At 50.8% G+C, this 14944-nt stretch overlaps 4 protein-coding genes across 4 annotated transcripts; 3 read left to right on the top strand and 1 right to left on the bottom strand.

Moving 5' to 3' along the window:
- Positions 1–422: 422 nt before the first annotated feature.
- Positions 423–1983, top strand: J4E88_008396 (uncharacterized protein; the record flags this gene model as incomplete). The annotated part of the gene is made up of 3 exons (XM_049402006.1): positions 423–773; positions 823–1177; positions 1229–1983. The coding sequence occupies 3 exons, from the start codon at positions 423–425 to the stop codon at positions 1981–1983; spliced, it is 1461 nt and encodes a 486-aa protein (XP_049252104.1).
- Positions 1984–4606: 2623 nt separating this feature from the next.
- J4E88_008395 (uncharacterized protein) lies at positions 4607–6105 on the top strand (the record flags this gene model as incomplete). The annotated part of the gene is made up of 2 exons (XM_049402005.1): positions 4607–4945; positions 5011–6105. The coding sequence occupies 2 exons, from the start codon at positions 4607–4609 to the stop codon at positions 6103–6105; spliced, it is 1434 nt and encodes a 477-aa protein (XP_049252103.1).
- Positions 6106–6795: 690 nt separating this feature from the next.
- J4E88_008394 (uncharacterized protein) lies at positions 6796–8691 on the top strand (the record flags this gene model as incomplete). Its single annotated transcript, XM_049402004.1, has 1 exon — positions 6796–8691. The coding sequence occupies one exon, from the start codon at positions 6796–6798 to the stop codon at positions 8689–8691; it is 1896 nt and encodes a 631-aa protein (XP_049252102.1).
- Positions 8692–11011: 2320 nt separating this feature from the next.
- On the bottom strand, positions 11012–11917 carry J4E88_008393 (uncharacterized protein; the record flags this gene model as incomplete). The annotated part of the gene is made up of 1 exon (XM_049402003.1): positions 11012–11917. One exon carries the CDS (start codon positions 11915–11917, stop codon positions 11012–11014), a length of 906 nt encoding a protein of 301 aa, XP_049252101.1.
- Between the last annotated feature and the right edge of the window lie 3027 nt (positions 11918–14944).

Genomic DNA, 14944 nt, shown 5'->3' with positions numbered 1-14944 from the left:
CCTCCTTCTTGAAATACCTCAACATCAGCTCTTGTCCCATGTTTCCGAAGGCCTGAAAGTCTCTTTACGAGCGGGTTGGAAGCTCGATCTAGTAGCGTTACCGTAAAACATGCATGCGGCGACATCCCCTCATCGTTGGCAGCCAGCTTGAAGTCTTGGTTTTTCCGACATCCGAATTCACCAAACCAAATCGCGGTAGCGGGCCATCCCCAAACCTGGAGAAATACGACGATCGCTTCCGCTAATAGGTACGGAGCCCCGCAAGATGATATCCAGGGCTTAGGTTCCTGAAAGCTCGGGTGAACACAATCCGGAGCCGCTTGGCTGGTAAACATCCATGCTTCTGCAACCGGCTATATGAGGTCTACAGCCATGTACCAGAAAATGGTCGTCACCCCAGTCCGCCTTCGCATCACATCGCAATGGGGTTCAACACGCTTTCGTGCCAGCTGTTGCTAGCTGCAGCGACTGCCTCTGCCAAATGGATCGTTCCGGGAGCGCGTTGGAGAGCTACCGATGACACTCTTGTGAATGCGCACGCTGGTGGTATTACTGTGGATCAAGAGACGGGCAAGTACTTCTGGTTCGGCGAGTACAAGATCGAGGGACAGGAAGAGGGTGGTGGTGTCAGCGTGTACAGCTCCGATGACCTTGCGACATGGGAGCCTCACGGCTTGGCCCTAGAGCCCATCGAGGGCCACCCATACATCTCACCCGAGGATATCATTCAACGGCCGAAGGTTGTATTCAGCGAAGGTACTGGTCAATATCATGTAAGCACCTCGCCCAAGTATTCATTGTAGCTTTGCTAAACATTGATAGATGTGGTGGCACGCCGACAACTCCACCTACGGAGAGCTTTTGCAAGGTCTTGCGGTCTCGGACAACATCACCGGCCCTTATAGCTTCGTCGATGCTACAGCGCCACTTGGGAACTGGTCACAAGACTTCGGTCTGTTCGTAGACCAGAAAGACGGCCGAGCGTACTCGCTATACTCCAACGGCGACCGTAGGGAAGGACGTGACGTTTACCTCACTTCCTTCAATGAGAACATCACTGCTTTAGATGAAGTCGTTCATCGTTTCGACAAGTACGACCTCGAAGCACCAACCATCGTGCAGACCGACAAGAGCTACTTCGCGTTGATGTCGCATAAGACGGGTTACCGCCCAAACAGTAAGTATCTTCACTCATCGGATGTCTACATCATGTACTGACCACCTCCAGACGTGGTTGCTTTCCGCGCCGACTCCCTTGCTGGTCCTTGGTCTCAACCATTCATCATCGCGCCGCTCAACACACGTACCTTCAACTCGCAATCTGGATTGAACCTTCGGATCAATGGTACCAAGAAGACCACCTACCTGTACATGGGTGACCAGTGGGACTCTATCAGTCTCTGGGAAAGCAGATATATCTGGCTACCGCTTGAGATTGACGAAGAAAAGAAGTCCGTTGAGCTGAAATGGTACGACGTCTACGACCTTGACGTAAAAACCGGAGAAGTCACAGCCATCAACGGCACTACCTACTACGGCAAGGACGCAACTACCACTGGCGACGCATACCACCAAGAAGCCACCTTCGGCAGCGATGGCGTCATCGTCACCGGCATCTACGGCAACGACAGCAAAGTCACCTTCTCAAACATCGAAGGCACCGGAAAGCCCCAGTGGGTCTCATTCTACTACCAGAACACCGATGACATGGGCTTCGGCGACCAGCCTGGAGGTTCGCCCGATCGTATCAATGGGACTTGGCAGCTTCGCCGCATCTCGAGCGTTATTGTGAATAACAAGACGGAAGAGGTGGAGTCGCTTTACCAGAGGGATACGCACAAGGGTATTATTCTAAGCACACCGCTTATGTTGAACTTGGAGGAGGGTAGTCATAACACTATTACTATTGGTGGGCTGGATAATGGGCAGGATGTTAAGGGCGCGGATATTGATCGTATTGTTGTGTACCCGCCTGAGGAGTAGTTTGCTAGTACTGCATCGCTTGGGCGATAGATGCATCAAAAGAACGAAAGACTATTAGTGAAATCGCGTGTATTTTGCCGTTGAGTCTAGAATTTGCGCTGCGTCAAGTATAACGCGTAAAGCTGCAAGTGGACTAGCGCCATCACATACGTTTGCTACTTTCTCTCTCACTTCCATCCTCTGCGTCTCTCGTACTTCTACCTTCCGCCTCGCCACTGCAAACTTTCGCCCACGCAGTCGTTTGGCTACACCCGCGAGCAACTCCGGATTTCGCCGCCTTTCTACACCACCGTGGGATTCTATCAGTCGCTCGCGATAGATACCCTTCAATCGATTGAGCGAGGGTTCCGCCTGCGCAGCCAGAAGTCTACATCAATCACCACACTCAAGCTTCGCGCCTCCACCTCACCGCGAGACGCCTACATCAGCGACAACACTCAAGCTTCGCACCTTTTTGGACCAACGTAGGCTTCAACCGCATTCCACTAGGCGACTCGGAATGTCTCTACTATCCCTACCCACGGAGATCATCAGCAAGACCTGTCGATACCTTGGTCTGGAGCGCGATATAGGTGGCTTCGTATACTACAATAACGACGACCTGCAGTCCCTCCGCCTCACCTGCCGAAACCTTTACGCGAAGACTACTTTCGACGCCGTGGTCAGGTACGGACTATTGCTAGAGGAGCTCGAGATATTCGTCGACTACAAGGGACTCTGCCAGCTATTGCACATAACGCAAATACCAGTTTTTCGCGACCGCATCAAGCGAGTGCTGTTCTATTATCCTAGGGTGATGAGCACGGCGGACGACTGTGAGATTCCGTGGGGATTGTCCCCGACCCGTGAAATGCGCCGCGAAGAGATTTCGACATACTTAGAAGCCCCCGAAGCGGTTGAACTGCTGGCAGCATGCTTCCGGAACTTGAAGCAAGCGACTTCTTTGGAGGAGATTCCAGTACGGGGCACGAACTTGCACCGTCTCATACATGCCGCTTCAGCGAGGAGCGGCTTTGCAAGGAAGAAGGCAGTCTTCACAGTACAGCCTGAAAACCTCAGTAACGCTGATCATCGTACTCTGATGATGAATCCTGCTGATTGCTCACCATACACCAAGGGTATCGAAATTAGCACCTCGACCTTACATTACATGTTTCTACGTCCCGAGATCAAGCAGACAATACAAGACGCCAAAAGGTGGAACGAACATGGATATCATTTGAAGGGCTATCAGCCTGATCACACAAATCTATCCCGACTTATCGCAAATCACAGTCAGATCGAGACCCTTCGTCTGGACGGATGCGAGACCCATCCTCGCTTGAGATTCTGCGACGGCTGCCATGCAGTGTTTTCTGGGCACGTTGCTACCACACATTACTCCAACATCACCAGGCTGAGTCTCCACGCAATCTACATTAGCGGCAGCCGACTTCGACGTTTCATAAAACAACACTCAGCCACGTTGACGGAATTCGACTCCACATTCGTAACGCTAACGGACGGATCATGGCGCTCGATCGCCCAAGGGCTAAACAAGCTTCCAAAGCTAGACACGCTGCATTGGGCTCTTCTTTTCCAAAAGCATGGAGTACCTTGTGTTCAGGGTGATTCCGAGACAGAACTTAGACCATTCTGTGTCCATAGTTGTACTTGGGAGGGAACCTCAAATGTCAGGTACTATCTACAGAACTTTCTGGAAAGCTTCTGCACGCGCAAGTACTTCAAAAACACTAGGGGAATTGGAAGGGTTGTCACTGCTGCGAAGACACGACCAAGTTTCCATGAGGTCATCATGTATTGGTTCGCTGACGTGGTGATGACGCCTGCTGGAATGGATTCAGCCTACGCTATTGAACGATACGCGGAAGGGATACTGGACTAGTCATCTGGTAAAGAGGAAATACCAGATGTCTTGACGAAAAGGACGGAGGAGTGATGACGCAGTAGCTATTGATTGGGGCACTATGTGCACGAACACGCCACTCTTCACGGACTTTTGGGCGAACTTACAGCATTTCCTACTCGGCGATATATCATTGCCAGATTAACCCCTCTACACCATTGATTCATTTGAAGAGTAGATCTCTGTATTAGCGCGCGAGATTATAGTGCTCAGATGTTCGTATCCACATCCAAGTGCGGTAGCGACATCACGACTACGAATTTTCAAGTTTTACTCCAACCTACCGACCTCTCCAAACTTCAACAAGCAATTTCAGGAACCATATCGTCGTCCTCGTGCGATAGCCAGCCTCGTATCGCACGGTGCGACAATCGTGGAGCCCACACAAGTCAATTCTCACCATGCGGACCCGTCCAGTACTAAATCAATACATACAGAACGGTGTCTGGTATACAGAAACCGAGAGAGTCGTTTTTTTTCATTGCGTAACGCGAGTGGTGCCAAGGAATAGTGAATGATAACCGCACATAACAGTACCTGGAGCCTAGCGCCCAACGGGTACTCATGCCTACATAAGTCTTGGAACTGTTAAACAGAGTCATAAGGCGCTCACGTCTACGCCTCAACCTACTCTGCTTGGCTTCTCGATCGACCACCCTGCACGCTCGGTAGCAGTCGCTCACGAGTCCTCGGACTATACCCACCAGATAGCACACCATGTCGTTATCATCACTACCCGCCGAGATCGTCAGCAGAATCTGCCGGCATCTTGGAATGATCCAGGATGAACGCGGTCGCTTCACTCATTACTGCAACGATGAGGAGTTCCTACCACTTCGTATAACTTGTCGAGAGTTGTATTCGAAGACCATGTACGACGCGTCGGTGAGATACGGGCTACTTCTTGAGCAGCTAGATATCGAAGTCAGCCACAACGGGCTCTGCGCCCTCCTTCACATCACCAAGATCCCCGACTTCTCCAAGCGGATTCGAACATTGATACTCAAGTCTCCATATGAGAATGAAGCTCCGCCAGACTACTTGAAGGCTAAAGGGGTGAGTGATCTCCGCACCCCAACTACGGATGAGACATTTACTAACGCCGTTCACCCACGCCTCAGGCTAAAGCCGCGTTTCGAGGGCAGATCTTCGACGATATAACGACGTCTTTGGAGTCTAGCGAGACGGTACACCTTCTCGCGCAATGTTTTCGGAACTTGAAAGACGCCCCTGCGCTATCGGAGATTACCGTTCACGGGCGCAACCTGTACAGTCTTGTTCCCGCCGCTCTAGCAGCAAGTGAGTTTCCGCGCGAGATCGCAATCTTCAAAGTACTAGCGCAGCCTGTCGTCGAATCAGGCTATCGCAGTGTTACCAATTTTCCAGAGGAATGCACGCCATATACCAAAGGTCTAAGCATCAACGCGCCCGACTCGAAATTCGAGAGCTGGATGCCACTCGATAGGAAGCTGGCAAAGCAAAAAGAAAGACAGGTCGACGACCAGGGCTACCACTTCAAAGGATATCAGCCAAGCTATCGAGAGTTCTCCAAATTCCTTGCAGCGTACAACGACATCACCCATCTTGAAATCATTGGATGCGATAAAATGCCCATGTTAAGGCTCTGCGACGGATGCGACGCGGTGTTTAAGCATATTGCGACCGCGAACTTCCCTCACCTGACCTATTTCTCTATGAAAAAGGCCTACGTGAGTGGAAGCCGGCTCCGCCGCTTCGTCAAGCAGCACACCAAGACCCTGAAGGAAGTCCGCTTCTCCTCTGTTTCTCTAACAGATGGCTCATGGCAATCTCTAGCCCAGGGCTTGCTTAAACTACCGCAACTCGAGACGCTCTACTATGAATATCTCTACCAAAGACACGAGGTCATTAAGTCTAAGATTCCGTCTTTCTCCGATCAAAGCTGGTATACCGAGCTCGTATATTACGGAAAGGCGAATATCAAACTCTTTCTGCAAATGTTTCTGCAGCACTTCTGGACGGCGGACTTCGACCGCAAACCATATTCTCGTGGTTATACGACACAACCGTCGCGCAAGACTCGGGCAAGATACTACCAAGTGTACATGTATGACTTCCCTAACGTTGTGGCGAGTCTCGGATATATGGAAGCTGCATACGTCGAGATGCGATATGCACAGGAGGTCTTGGACGTTAGTTCTGATTGGAGTGATAGACAGACGTATAGAAAGTACTAGAGGATATATGCTTGCTGGACCTGGCTTCTTACAAGGTTAAAGCTTACCTAAGTAGCGACCATTCTGAGCGTCTTATATTGGTTTTCGCGTGTACATCCGTTACATTATAACAGCAATTGGCCTCTTGAGAGCGACCAAAACGAAGATAGTTCAGAGCCTAGTCCTGTACAGCATCGCTCAATCCAAATACTAGTCATCTTTGCGGAGTTACCACGTTCTGATTCCGCTCGTAAATATACCCCATCATGCCCCAACGTTGGCTTTCAATCCTCGTGTTTTATCTGTGTTTCCGCGAGCAGGAGGTTTTGTGCATGACAGTGCATCTCTACCAAGATTGATTGCCTCTCGGTCCAGTGCTGAGACAGATAGGGCGTGCGTACTCCCCTTACATAGCGGTATTGGACAATATCACAGCAGTCGATGCGATACGCGTTCTCTTGGAATGTGGTATACCAGATGTTTCTACGAATTTCATTTGCTACACTAGCCATAAATTTTGCAATTCGGATAATGCTAGGCGAAACCAACGCACCATAATATCGAGCTCGTGGGTAGATTGTGGGTTTTCCGCGGTTGGTATCCACATCCTAGTGCGGTAGCGACGATGATTCCACGACTGCTGGGTTCCAAATATTTTCTGATGTCTTCATAACTCAGTATTCAGCTTCAAGCGTCTCATCGACGCCTGCGATGGCCAGTTTTACATCGCACAATGCGACAATCGTGGAGCCTATGCAAGCCACTTCTCACCCTGCCAACCCGAGCAAACCTTCCTTCTTAGAATTGCCTGCCGAGATACGAAACGCCGTTTACGAGCTGCTTTTCAAGAATGATGGTCCCGTCTTCTTACATAACGCCGACGCCTTCCTTCCACGAGCACCGGACCTAGACGACTACGACGATGTCGAGCTGAGATCCTGTCGGTGCGAAACCTGCCGATATGAAGGCATCTCCCATTACGAACGCGACCGTCAAGCATGGGCAGCAGCTATGGACAACGACGCGAAGGATCTGCAATTTTTGAAAGCAGAATTTGCCGACGGCCTTTCGGATGGACTCGGTATACTCAGATCTTGTCGCCAGATTTGTTCCGAGGCAGGTGGAGTGCTCTACGGGCACAACACGTTCGCTTTCACTCGACGCACCGACAGACACGATATCAGCTATCTTACAAACGCATATCGTGCATGGTATGAACCAATGTTTTACACGAACGAAAGATACAACCAACTGAACTACTCTGCTCGATGGATGAGTTCTATTGGAGATCACTACCGCTTCCTGCGCAAGGTGGTCATAGACACGGATGCCATGTGTCCATCCCATTGCCGGTGGGCGGCCGATTTCGATGTCCTCCCCCTCCTTCGCATCATGTGGGCGCACCCGGAAGCCAAATGCGAGATAGTCTTTGAGTCTACAGGAAGAGCGCTTTCTGCGCATATTCATGGTACAAGTGACCCTACAGCGGTCCCCGAAGATCTCAACACTCTTTTACATACTCTCGGGAAAGAAGATATGCTTGGACTAAGGCGTGTTTCGCGATCGTTAAAGAGTGTCGTGATTGAATTTAAACGAGTGGGAAGATCGCGATCTGAATGGCACTTCGTCAAGTACAAACGCTCGGGGCTGAGGTTCTTCACTGTTCTGAGTAAAGGAGCAGAAGTCTCCTGGAACCCAAAGAAGCCGATAAAATCCCGCGCAGACCTGCCTAGATCGATTCGACAGATCATCGCTCGATACGTAGCACTTGGGCCCGAAGGCATCGTTGTGGATCTGACTGCGCATGTTACACACGGACTTGATCTCACCCTTCTGAGTCTGGTTCCCTGTTCGGTGAGGTCTCTCATCCGACCAGGGTATTCGTTGACCCTCTCAATGACCAGTCAGGAAGCCGAGACGAGTTTCAAGAGATTTAGCGCACTCGACGCCCTGCTCTGGCCGGAGGCCATCAACAACACAACTATCAGCTACATCGCCAGGGGCGAATTTGGGCTTACCAGCGGCCAGAGCATCGACCTCAACTTCATCGTGGATGACGACAAAGGTCTCGAGGATGTTAAGATTAACATGAGAGGTTTCGTGCGCTTCCTGAGCAGCATGTCCATACTCAAAGCCAACATGTGGTCGACCATCAAGATCATTATAAAGGACAACGAAGGACACCAGAGAGCATGCTCACAAAAGCCATTAGAGAAGCTAAGACAAGCCGTCTTCCTCTTCTTCACCGACCTCCTCCGAGACAGCATCTATGCTCGTGAGCGCCAACATTACACACCCAACATACGCATCAACGGCTTCGGCGCCATCCTCAAATGCATTGAGAAACCGCACGAGTTCCGTTGCACAAGGGCAACCAGATGGAAGTCCGACGTGAGCAGCAATGCTGTCCCTGGCTTTTCGGGAGGCCAGAAGTTGAAACTTGCTTCGGTGGCTGATGTCATTCGGCGGCGTGCAGAGCTGATGGACTTTGCATGTCCGATAGATAGGCGCGACGAGTGCTTGATACATGCTTGGGACGATTTGAGGCGGTGTGTGGAGGTTGGATGGGGCAGCCTTGATGATGCGCTAAAGAAGATGAGGCGTTGAAGGATTGTGAGTGGGTCTATGCTCCGGGGAGAATGCGGGTGACATCAGAAGTTTGGGACGCGCTATCGGAGAAGTGCGATAACCTCGCTGTGATACTGGTGCTGGAATGATCTGCAGGAATTGGCGGAGAATGCGGTGATAGCTACGTACGGGCACGGAATAGCATCAATGACATTAGCAGCATCATGAGCCATCGCTGGAAGGTTGCACGCGTCAGTTTCGCGTTGCCGTGCTAACCTATAACAGCCTAGCTTGGATACTGTGCCGCCCCTTCCAGTTCTCTCCAGACCGCCATCAGCTCCATCGTGCTTCGCAACACCAATCTTTCTCCTCAATAACGTTTCGCACACATTTATCCATACACTGCCATGGAAATACCAAAAGGCTGTTCGGCTCCTCTGGATGCGTCCGCGCCGTCCTTCCTGACGTTGCCGGCGGAGGTACGCAACACCATCAACGAATACGTATTTGTGCTGCCACGACGACCTGGAATACTCATCCATAACGCCGACTTCTACTACGACCGACGGCCTTATGAGATTCGTGCAGACGATGAGTCTTTCGCCGATGACAGCTCAGAAGATGACAGAATGGGCTATGACTCTCGGAAGGGCAGGCATGTTCCCCGCAGCCTGAAAAGTTGGCAGAAGAGGCAAGACTCTGAATGGAAAGAAGCGCAGGGGTTCAGGCATGAAGCATCTCTTGGGATCGGCCTGCTGAAGTCTTGTCGCCAGATGTATCACGAAACGGTTGGCATCTTGTACGCCAACAACACCTTCCTCGTTACCAGAGTTGGTCAGAGGTGTGACCGCGAAGCAATCAGGCGGTGTCAAGCCAGCAATCGGGGTGACTACCACCAGATCAATTATGCGCCAATATGGCTCGCCTCACTTGGCTCTCAGATGAGGTTGATAACAAAGGTAGTGATCGACATCTCGACTGTCTGCGGTTGGGGATGTGACCAGGTTGAATTGGACCAAAACCTACTGCCGTTACTAAGGATAGTCTGGAATGGAGACCTACCACGCTGTAGCATTACCTTCGCCCACCCTAGACTCCTATTCAAATGTCCCGGAAGCATGCATCCCAACAGCACGAGTCCTGCGGATATCGTAGCAGGCACTGTCCGACTGAACAAGGCGTTCGCGGCTCTTGCCAAGGATGAAACGTTAGATCTTCGACGCCTTTCCAACTCAGAATTGCTTCTCTCGTCAGTCACTATGCACCGTGTCAGCAAAGACGGCCAGGTCCAGTACTACACAGGATCGCGAAGTGTTCACCGTTCTTTTTCTATCCACCCAGCGTCTGGCGTGGTCAGATGGTCCGCCGCGAGGCCAGTCAATTCACTTACGGATCTTCCTGACGATGTGCAAGGCATGATCTGTGCTTATACAATCACCGCGGAAGATCGTCTTCGGCTTCCCATAAATTCCGCCCGGAAACCCAATTTCCATCGGAATGTTTTCGATGTTTCTGCCACACTCCGGGAATCTTTAGTTCAAGCTGTTAGTCAATACATGCCGGTGATCATAGAGCTTACGGCTAAAGAGAGGGTCAGTGACTACAGCGACGCGGATTTGGTGAGAAGATATGACGCTGAGGTGGGGGTCCGCGAAGGCGGGCATCGGAATCATCTGGTGGAACTGATCGCCACTCAAAGCCTGTATTCGACGTCCGCACTACCAACGATCTTAGTCCAAGTGGCACTCACTCGCGCCACTAACCCCACAGATGTTCGCATCAACATGAACGGGTTGCTCAATCTGAAGGGAACTACTCATGACGGTACTGAGGTAGACGAGATCTGTGTTGCTGTCGAGCTTCAGCACACTAGAGGCGACAATGTACACCACGATACCCACTATACTACATATGGGAGACTTAAGATGAGCATGTTCCTCTATCTCACGGACATTCTCGACCAGGTCTGTCCAAAACACTGGAAGAGGAATGCTCGACAAGCTTGCCCGGTATTCTGGACTGATGGGCACGCAAACCTGGTAGACTTGGTCGCACCACCGCTGGGGTTTCGATGGAGCCACGCGGATTCGTTGAACTTTGCACACGAAGGAACGACATTGAGAAGGCTTGTTAAGAAAATCGAGCGTCGCCCAGATATCCCCAATAGCAAGGCGGGCTGTTGTTGGGACCGTGATACTGAGTGCGTGTATCACACATGGAGAAATTTGAAGATGTGGGCAAAATGTGTCTGGAGGATGGACAACGCACGCTCGACGAAGCAAGGGTAGACGCTTGGTTGTTAAAGTCGTGTTACAGACGGATTGAGAGGAGGTTTCTTTCTCTTGAACCACATTAACCATCAGCCCTCCACCCCTCGGATCAAGTTCTTGATACCCTCACCCCTCGACGTCTTTTCCCACGCTTCAGTCGCCTTCTCAAACGGCGTCACCGAACTGATTAAAGGCTTCACATCGATCAACCCCTTCTCCAGGAATCCCACTGCAAGCTCGTAATCCCCGGCACCATATCGGAAGCATCCCCTCACCATGAGCTCTTTCTGGCCCATAGCCACAATCGGGAACTCGATCTTCGGCTTCCCAAGGCCGGTCTGGACATACTTCCCACCTGGGCGCACAAGATTGATGCCCATGTCGATACTCGTTGTCGCACCGGAAGCTTCGATGACTGTGTCGACAAGACCGCCAGTCGTGTCGATGCCATACTCAACAAGGTCGAACTTCTTGAGTAGCGCATCGGCGTTGTCTTCTGGACTTGCGTCGAGGGACGAACGGAAGGTCTCGCACTTCAAGTAGCCCGCCGCAAACTCTAGCTTTTTTTCCAGGATATCGACAATGATGATGCGATGCGCACCGAACTGACGCGCGACCGCCGCGCAAAACAATCCGATCGTCCCGCTACCCATCACTACAACCGTCTCGCCAGGCTTCACATCACCCAATTTGACCGCATGTACAGCAACCGCGAGCGGCTCAACAAGCACCGCTTCATCCAACCCCATCTTCTCAGGAATCTTATACACAAAGTCCTCCGCGCTACGGAAGTACTTCGATAGCGTACCTTGCGTATCAGGTGGCCCAGGCGCCGCAGCAAAACGAATGTCGCGACACCTGTTGTAAACCCCAGATTTACACGCTTTGCAGATACGGCATGGTATGCCTGGTTCGATAGCTACGCGATCACCCGGTTTGACGCTTTTGACAGATGGGCCGACGGAGTGGATGGTGCCGGAGGCTTCGTGGCCCATTACTATGCCGGTGGTGGGGTTTATCATTTTACCAATGCCGCCGTGGTGCCAGAAATGGACCTGTGTTTGGTTAGTTGGTTGATGGGGTTGTATAACGAGGACTGTTCTGGTGAATGGAAAGAGTGGTAGTCTTACATCGCTTCCGCAAACTCCCACATAATTAATGCGAACGATCACATCGTGAGGATCAACCACCTCTGGCACTGCGATATCTTCGATCTTTGCGTTCTTCGGCCCATACAAGACTACGGATGGGTTTTGCATGATGTGGCTGGTAACGGTAACGAGTATGGCGCAATGGCAAAATGTATTTCAAAACTTCCACTAAAATTACGCAGAAAAGAACGTCCATTTATATGATATAACCAACAATCAGGCGTCTCCAGGTACGCATACCCGGTAGTCGCGTCCCTGTAATCGTTATCGACAATAAGCTATGTCATAAGTGGGGAGGTAGACGCGTGTAGCTTCCCCGCATCCGGCGTTCCATCGTCTATCCCCGCACATCCTTCGATACGCAATGTAGGCATGCCCCAAACGCGACACATCAAAACAGTAATCACGGCACGCAAGGATTCGTCACGATAGATCAATAGTGTCTAAACGGATAATAAGAAGGCGCACGTGTTAACGCCGACAATGGGCGCTTCGGAGTTGATAGTGTAATAAAGGTGTACACAGGCAGTTTCCTAGTAAATAACAAGTTTACCTATTTAATGCTTACATCCCCGCTCATCAACCAAAAGAAAATAGCACCTCTTTACCTACAAGGCCTCGAGAATGCCTGCGATGCTAGTTCTATATTAAAAATGATACTGTGCAACAACGCAGCCTCAACACCTTATAAATCCTGCGTTTAGTGGCAGGACTACCGAAAACTATTGCTTTCTTCGTCTTAGCCCCTAATCATACTATCTCAACATTCTCAAATCCTCCTTCTACCCTCTCCCCGTTAGTGACACCTTCCCCATACATAAAGCCATGAACATAACTCTCACCAACGAGTTCATACGTTCTATCCTTTCTCCTTCTCAGTATCATAGGCACGTTAACCCCCTTCAGCGCCCACACTTCGTCATTCACCTTCGTAGAACGCATCCCGAGACCTAAGTGGCCAGCGCTGGTGGTTAAAAGTACACGACCACGCATGGCTACTTTGAAGGCAACGTGGAAGGCTGCGATTTGCGGGTTGTCGGAGCTAGGGAGACAGGGGGTTTTTATGTCTTCGAGAGTGAAGAGATGTTGTGCAGAGGAGGAGTTTGTGAGGAGACGTTCCAGCTTCTGACGACACGAGCGATGTTCCACCGTGAGGTCTTCACATTCCTGCCACAGCAGTCTCATTTGCGAAAGTAACCAGGCTCTGAAAGTGTCTGGACAAGCTTCTTGATCCAGGGTAGGTGGGGGGTCGTCTACGATCAGGGTCTTCCAGACTGCGTCGAACATTGAGTCATTTTTGTCGATATTAAAATCTGGGTTAGTTGCGAATCTCAGCGCAGACAGTGCTGTAGGAAGCTTGTCCTCGTGTTCGTCGTACGTGTCGCACCAATTGACGGTCGTGAGCAGTGCTCCTTGCAATACAAGTGTTTTTCCACGGATTTCGCGTACGCTCACATCATCGACGCTAGACTTCGCTGCATTAAACCTTTTACCGAAGACATAGTTGTGACCCTGATCGTTGCGGTAAAAATCGCTCGATCGGACTAGTGCGTTATGAGAGATCATCTGTGAAAAGTCCGGAACCCATGAGGGTAAGCTCTCGTAGCGTCGTGTAGTCATATCTTCTCTAGCAGAGAGCACGTTGATGAAAGGATGTTCCTGAATCCAGAGTGTGGCGAACTGAGTGTACACTTCTTCGATGTCGAGACGGTAGTCCACTTGTACTCTCATATCTATGCCTTTAGGTGCAACAGTCTGCATCATACCCAAACAAGCATAGACCACGTCTCTGGGGTTTGTTACTCGTCTCCACCGCACGCGAGCAACAACCTCAGCATATACCGCGTACCATATGTGCTGCTTAGTCTGCGTCCCATATATAGCCTTCAAATGCTGCTGATTTTGCTCGTTGTCGTGACCAAGTGCAGACAAAACATTGCGGAGGTTGGAAAAGCAAAAGCAGGCCATCCCACCAATTGCGTTTGCGAATTTAGTGTCCACAGTCTTCTGATACAGTTGCTGAGCCCAGCCCACACGCGCAAAGAACTTGTCGAAGTCCTCCAGGTGCTGATACTCGATCTCTTGTTCCCCAGCGATGAAATAGCAGTTCTGAAGCCGTCTGATGCACACTTCCTGCACGATCCAACTCCGGGAGAACCATCGACGCTCGAAGATCCGGAGATAGTCTTGCCAGTGATTTCTCCAAACTTCGCAGAGCTCGGGTCCGATGGCCTGCATCAGTTCGTCGTCGGTACAGAACATATCCCTGTTGAGATAGAACTGAGTGTCACATCCTCGGCGTTTCCAGTCCTTCAATATCGCAGGTATGAACCCTTCGACGATCCTCATGGTAACGTCAGGGATTGGAGTTTGGCCTAGCCAGATATACACCTTAGTGCAGTCTTTATACACATTTCCCATGAGCATGACCTGCGCTGATCTTTCATCTTTGTCTTCCTGATTGATACAGATGGCATCGACCCAGAGAGCCTCGATACCAGCGCGATTCCGCAGCCACTGCAGAAAACGGAAAAGGTTTTCTCGGATTTGCAGACAGCCGTGATTACATTGGACTTCGTAGGTCTTTTCTTGTAGTGTCGAGGAGGCGGCAAGGTCCAAGGTACTCTGGTGGGGCGTTAGACTCTCAGATGTCGCCCACGTATATGACAAGGCTGTGAATCTGGGAGCTTGATCTAAGCTGGCTCTTCTCAGCTCTAGACGCATTTCGTAAGGCGCCTTGTCATCGTTGAAGATATGGAGCAAGCGGAGCTCGCGATGTCCTAGCGGCTGGTCTGGGTACATTTTGATGGGTAGGGACGGGTAGACTAATTGTATTTCCAGGCGCTGGCTACGCGGAAGGTCTGAATAGAT

The sequence above is a fragment of the Alternaria novae-zelandiae genome (genome assembly GCF_023758075.1).
Source record: "Alternaria novae-zelandiae strain BMP 2774 chromosome Unknown scaffold_19, whole genome shotgun sequence".
NCBI classification, from domain to species: domain Eukaryota; kingdom Fungi; phylum Ascomycota; class Dothideomycetes; order Pleosporales; family Pleosporaceae; genus Alternaria; species Alternaria novae-zelandiae.
Note: the sequence above shows the minus strand (reverse complement) of the source record. Positions and strands in the feature narration are given on the sequence as shown.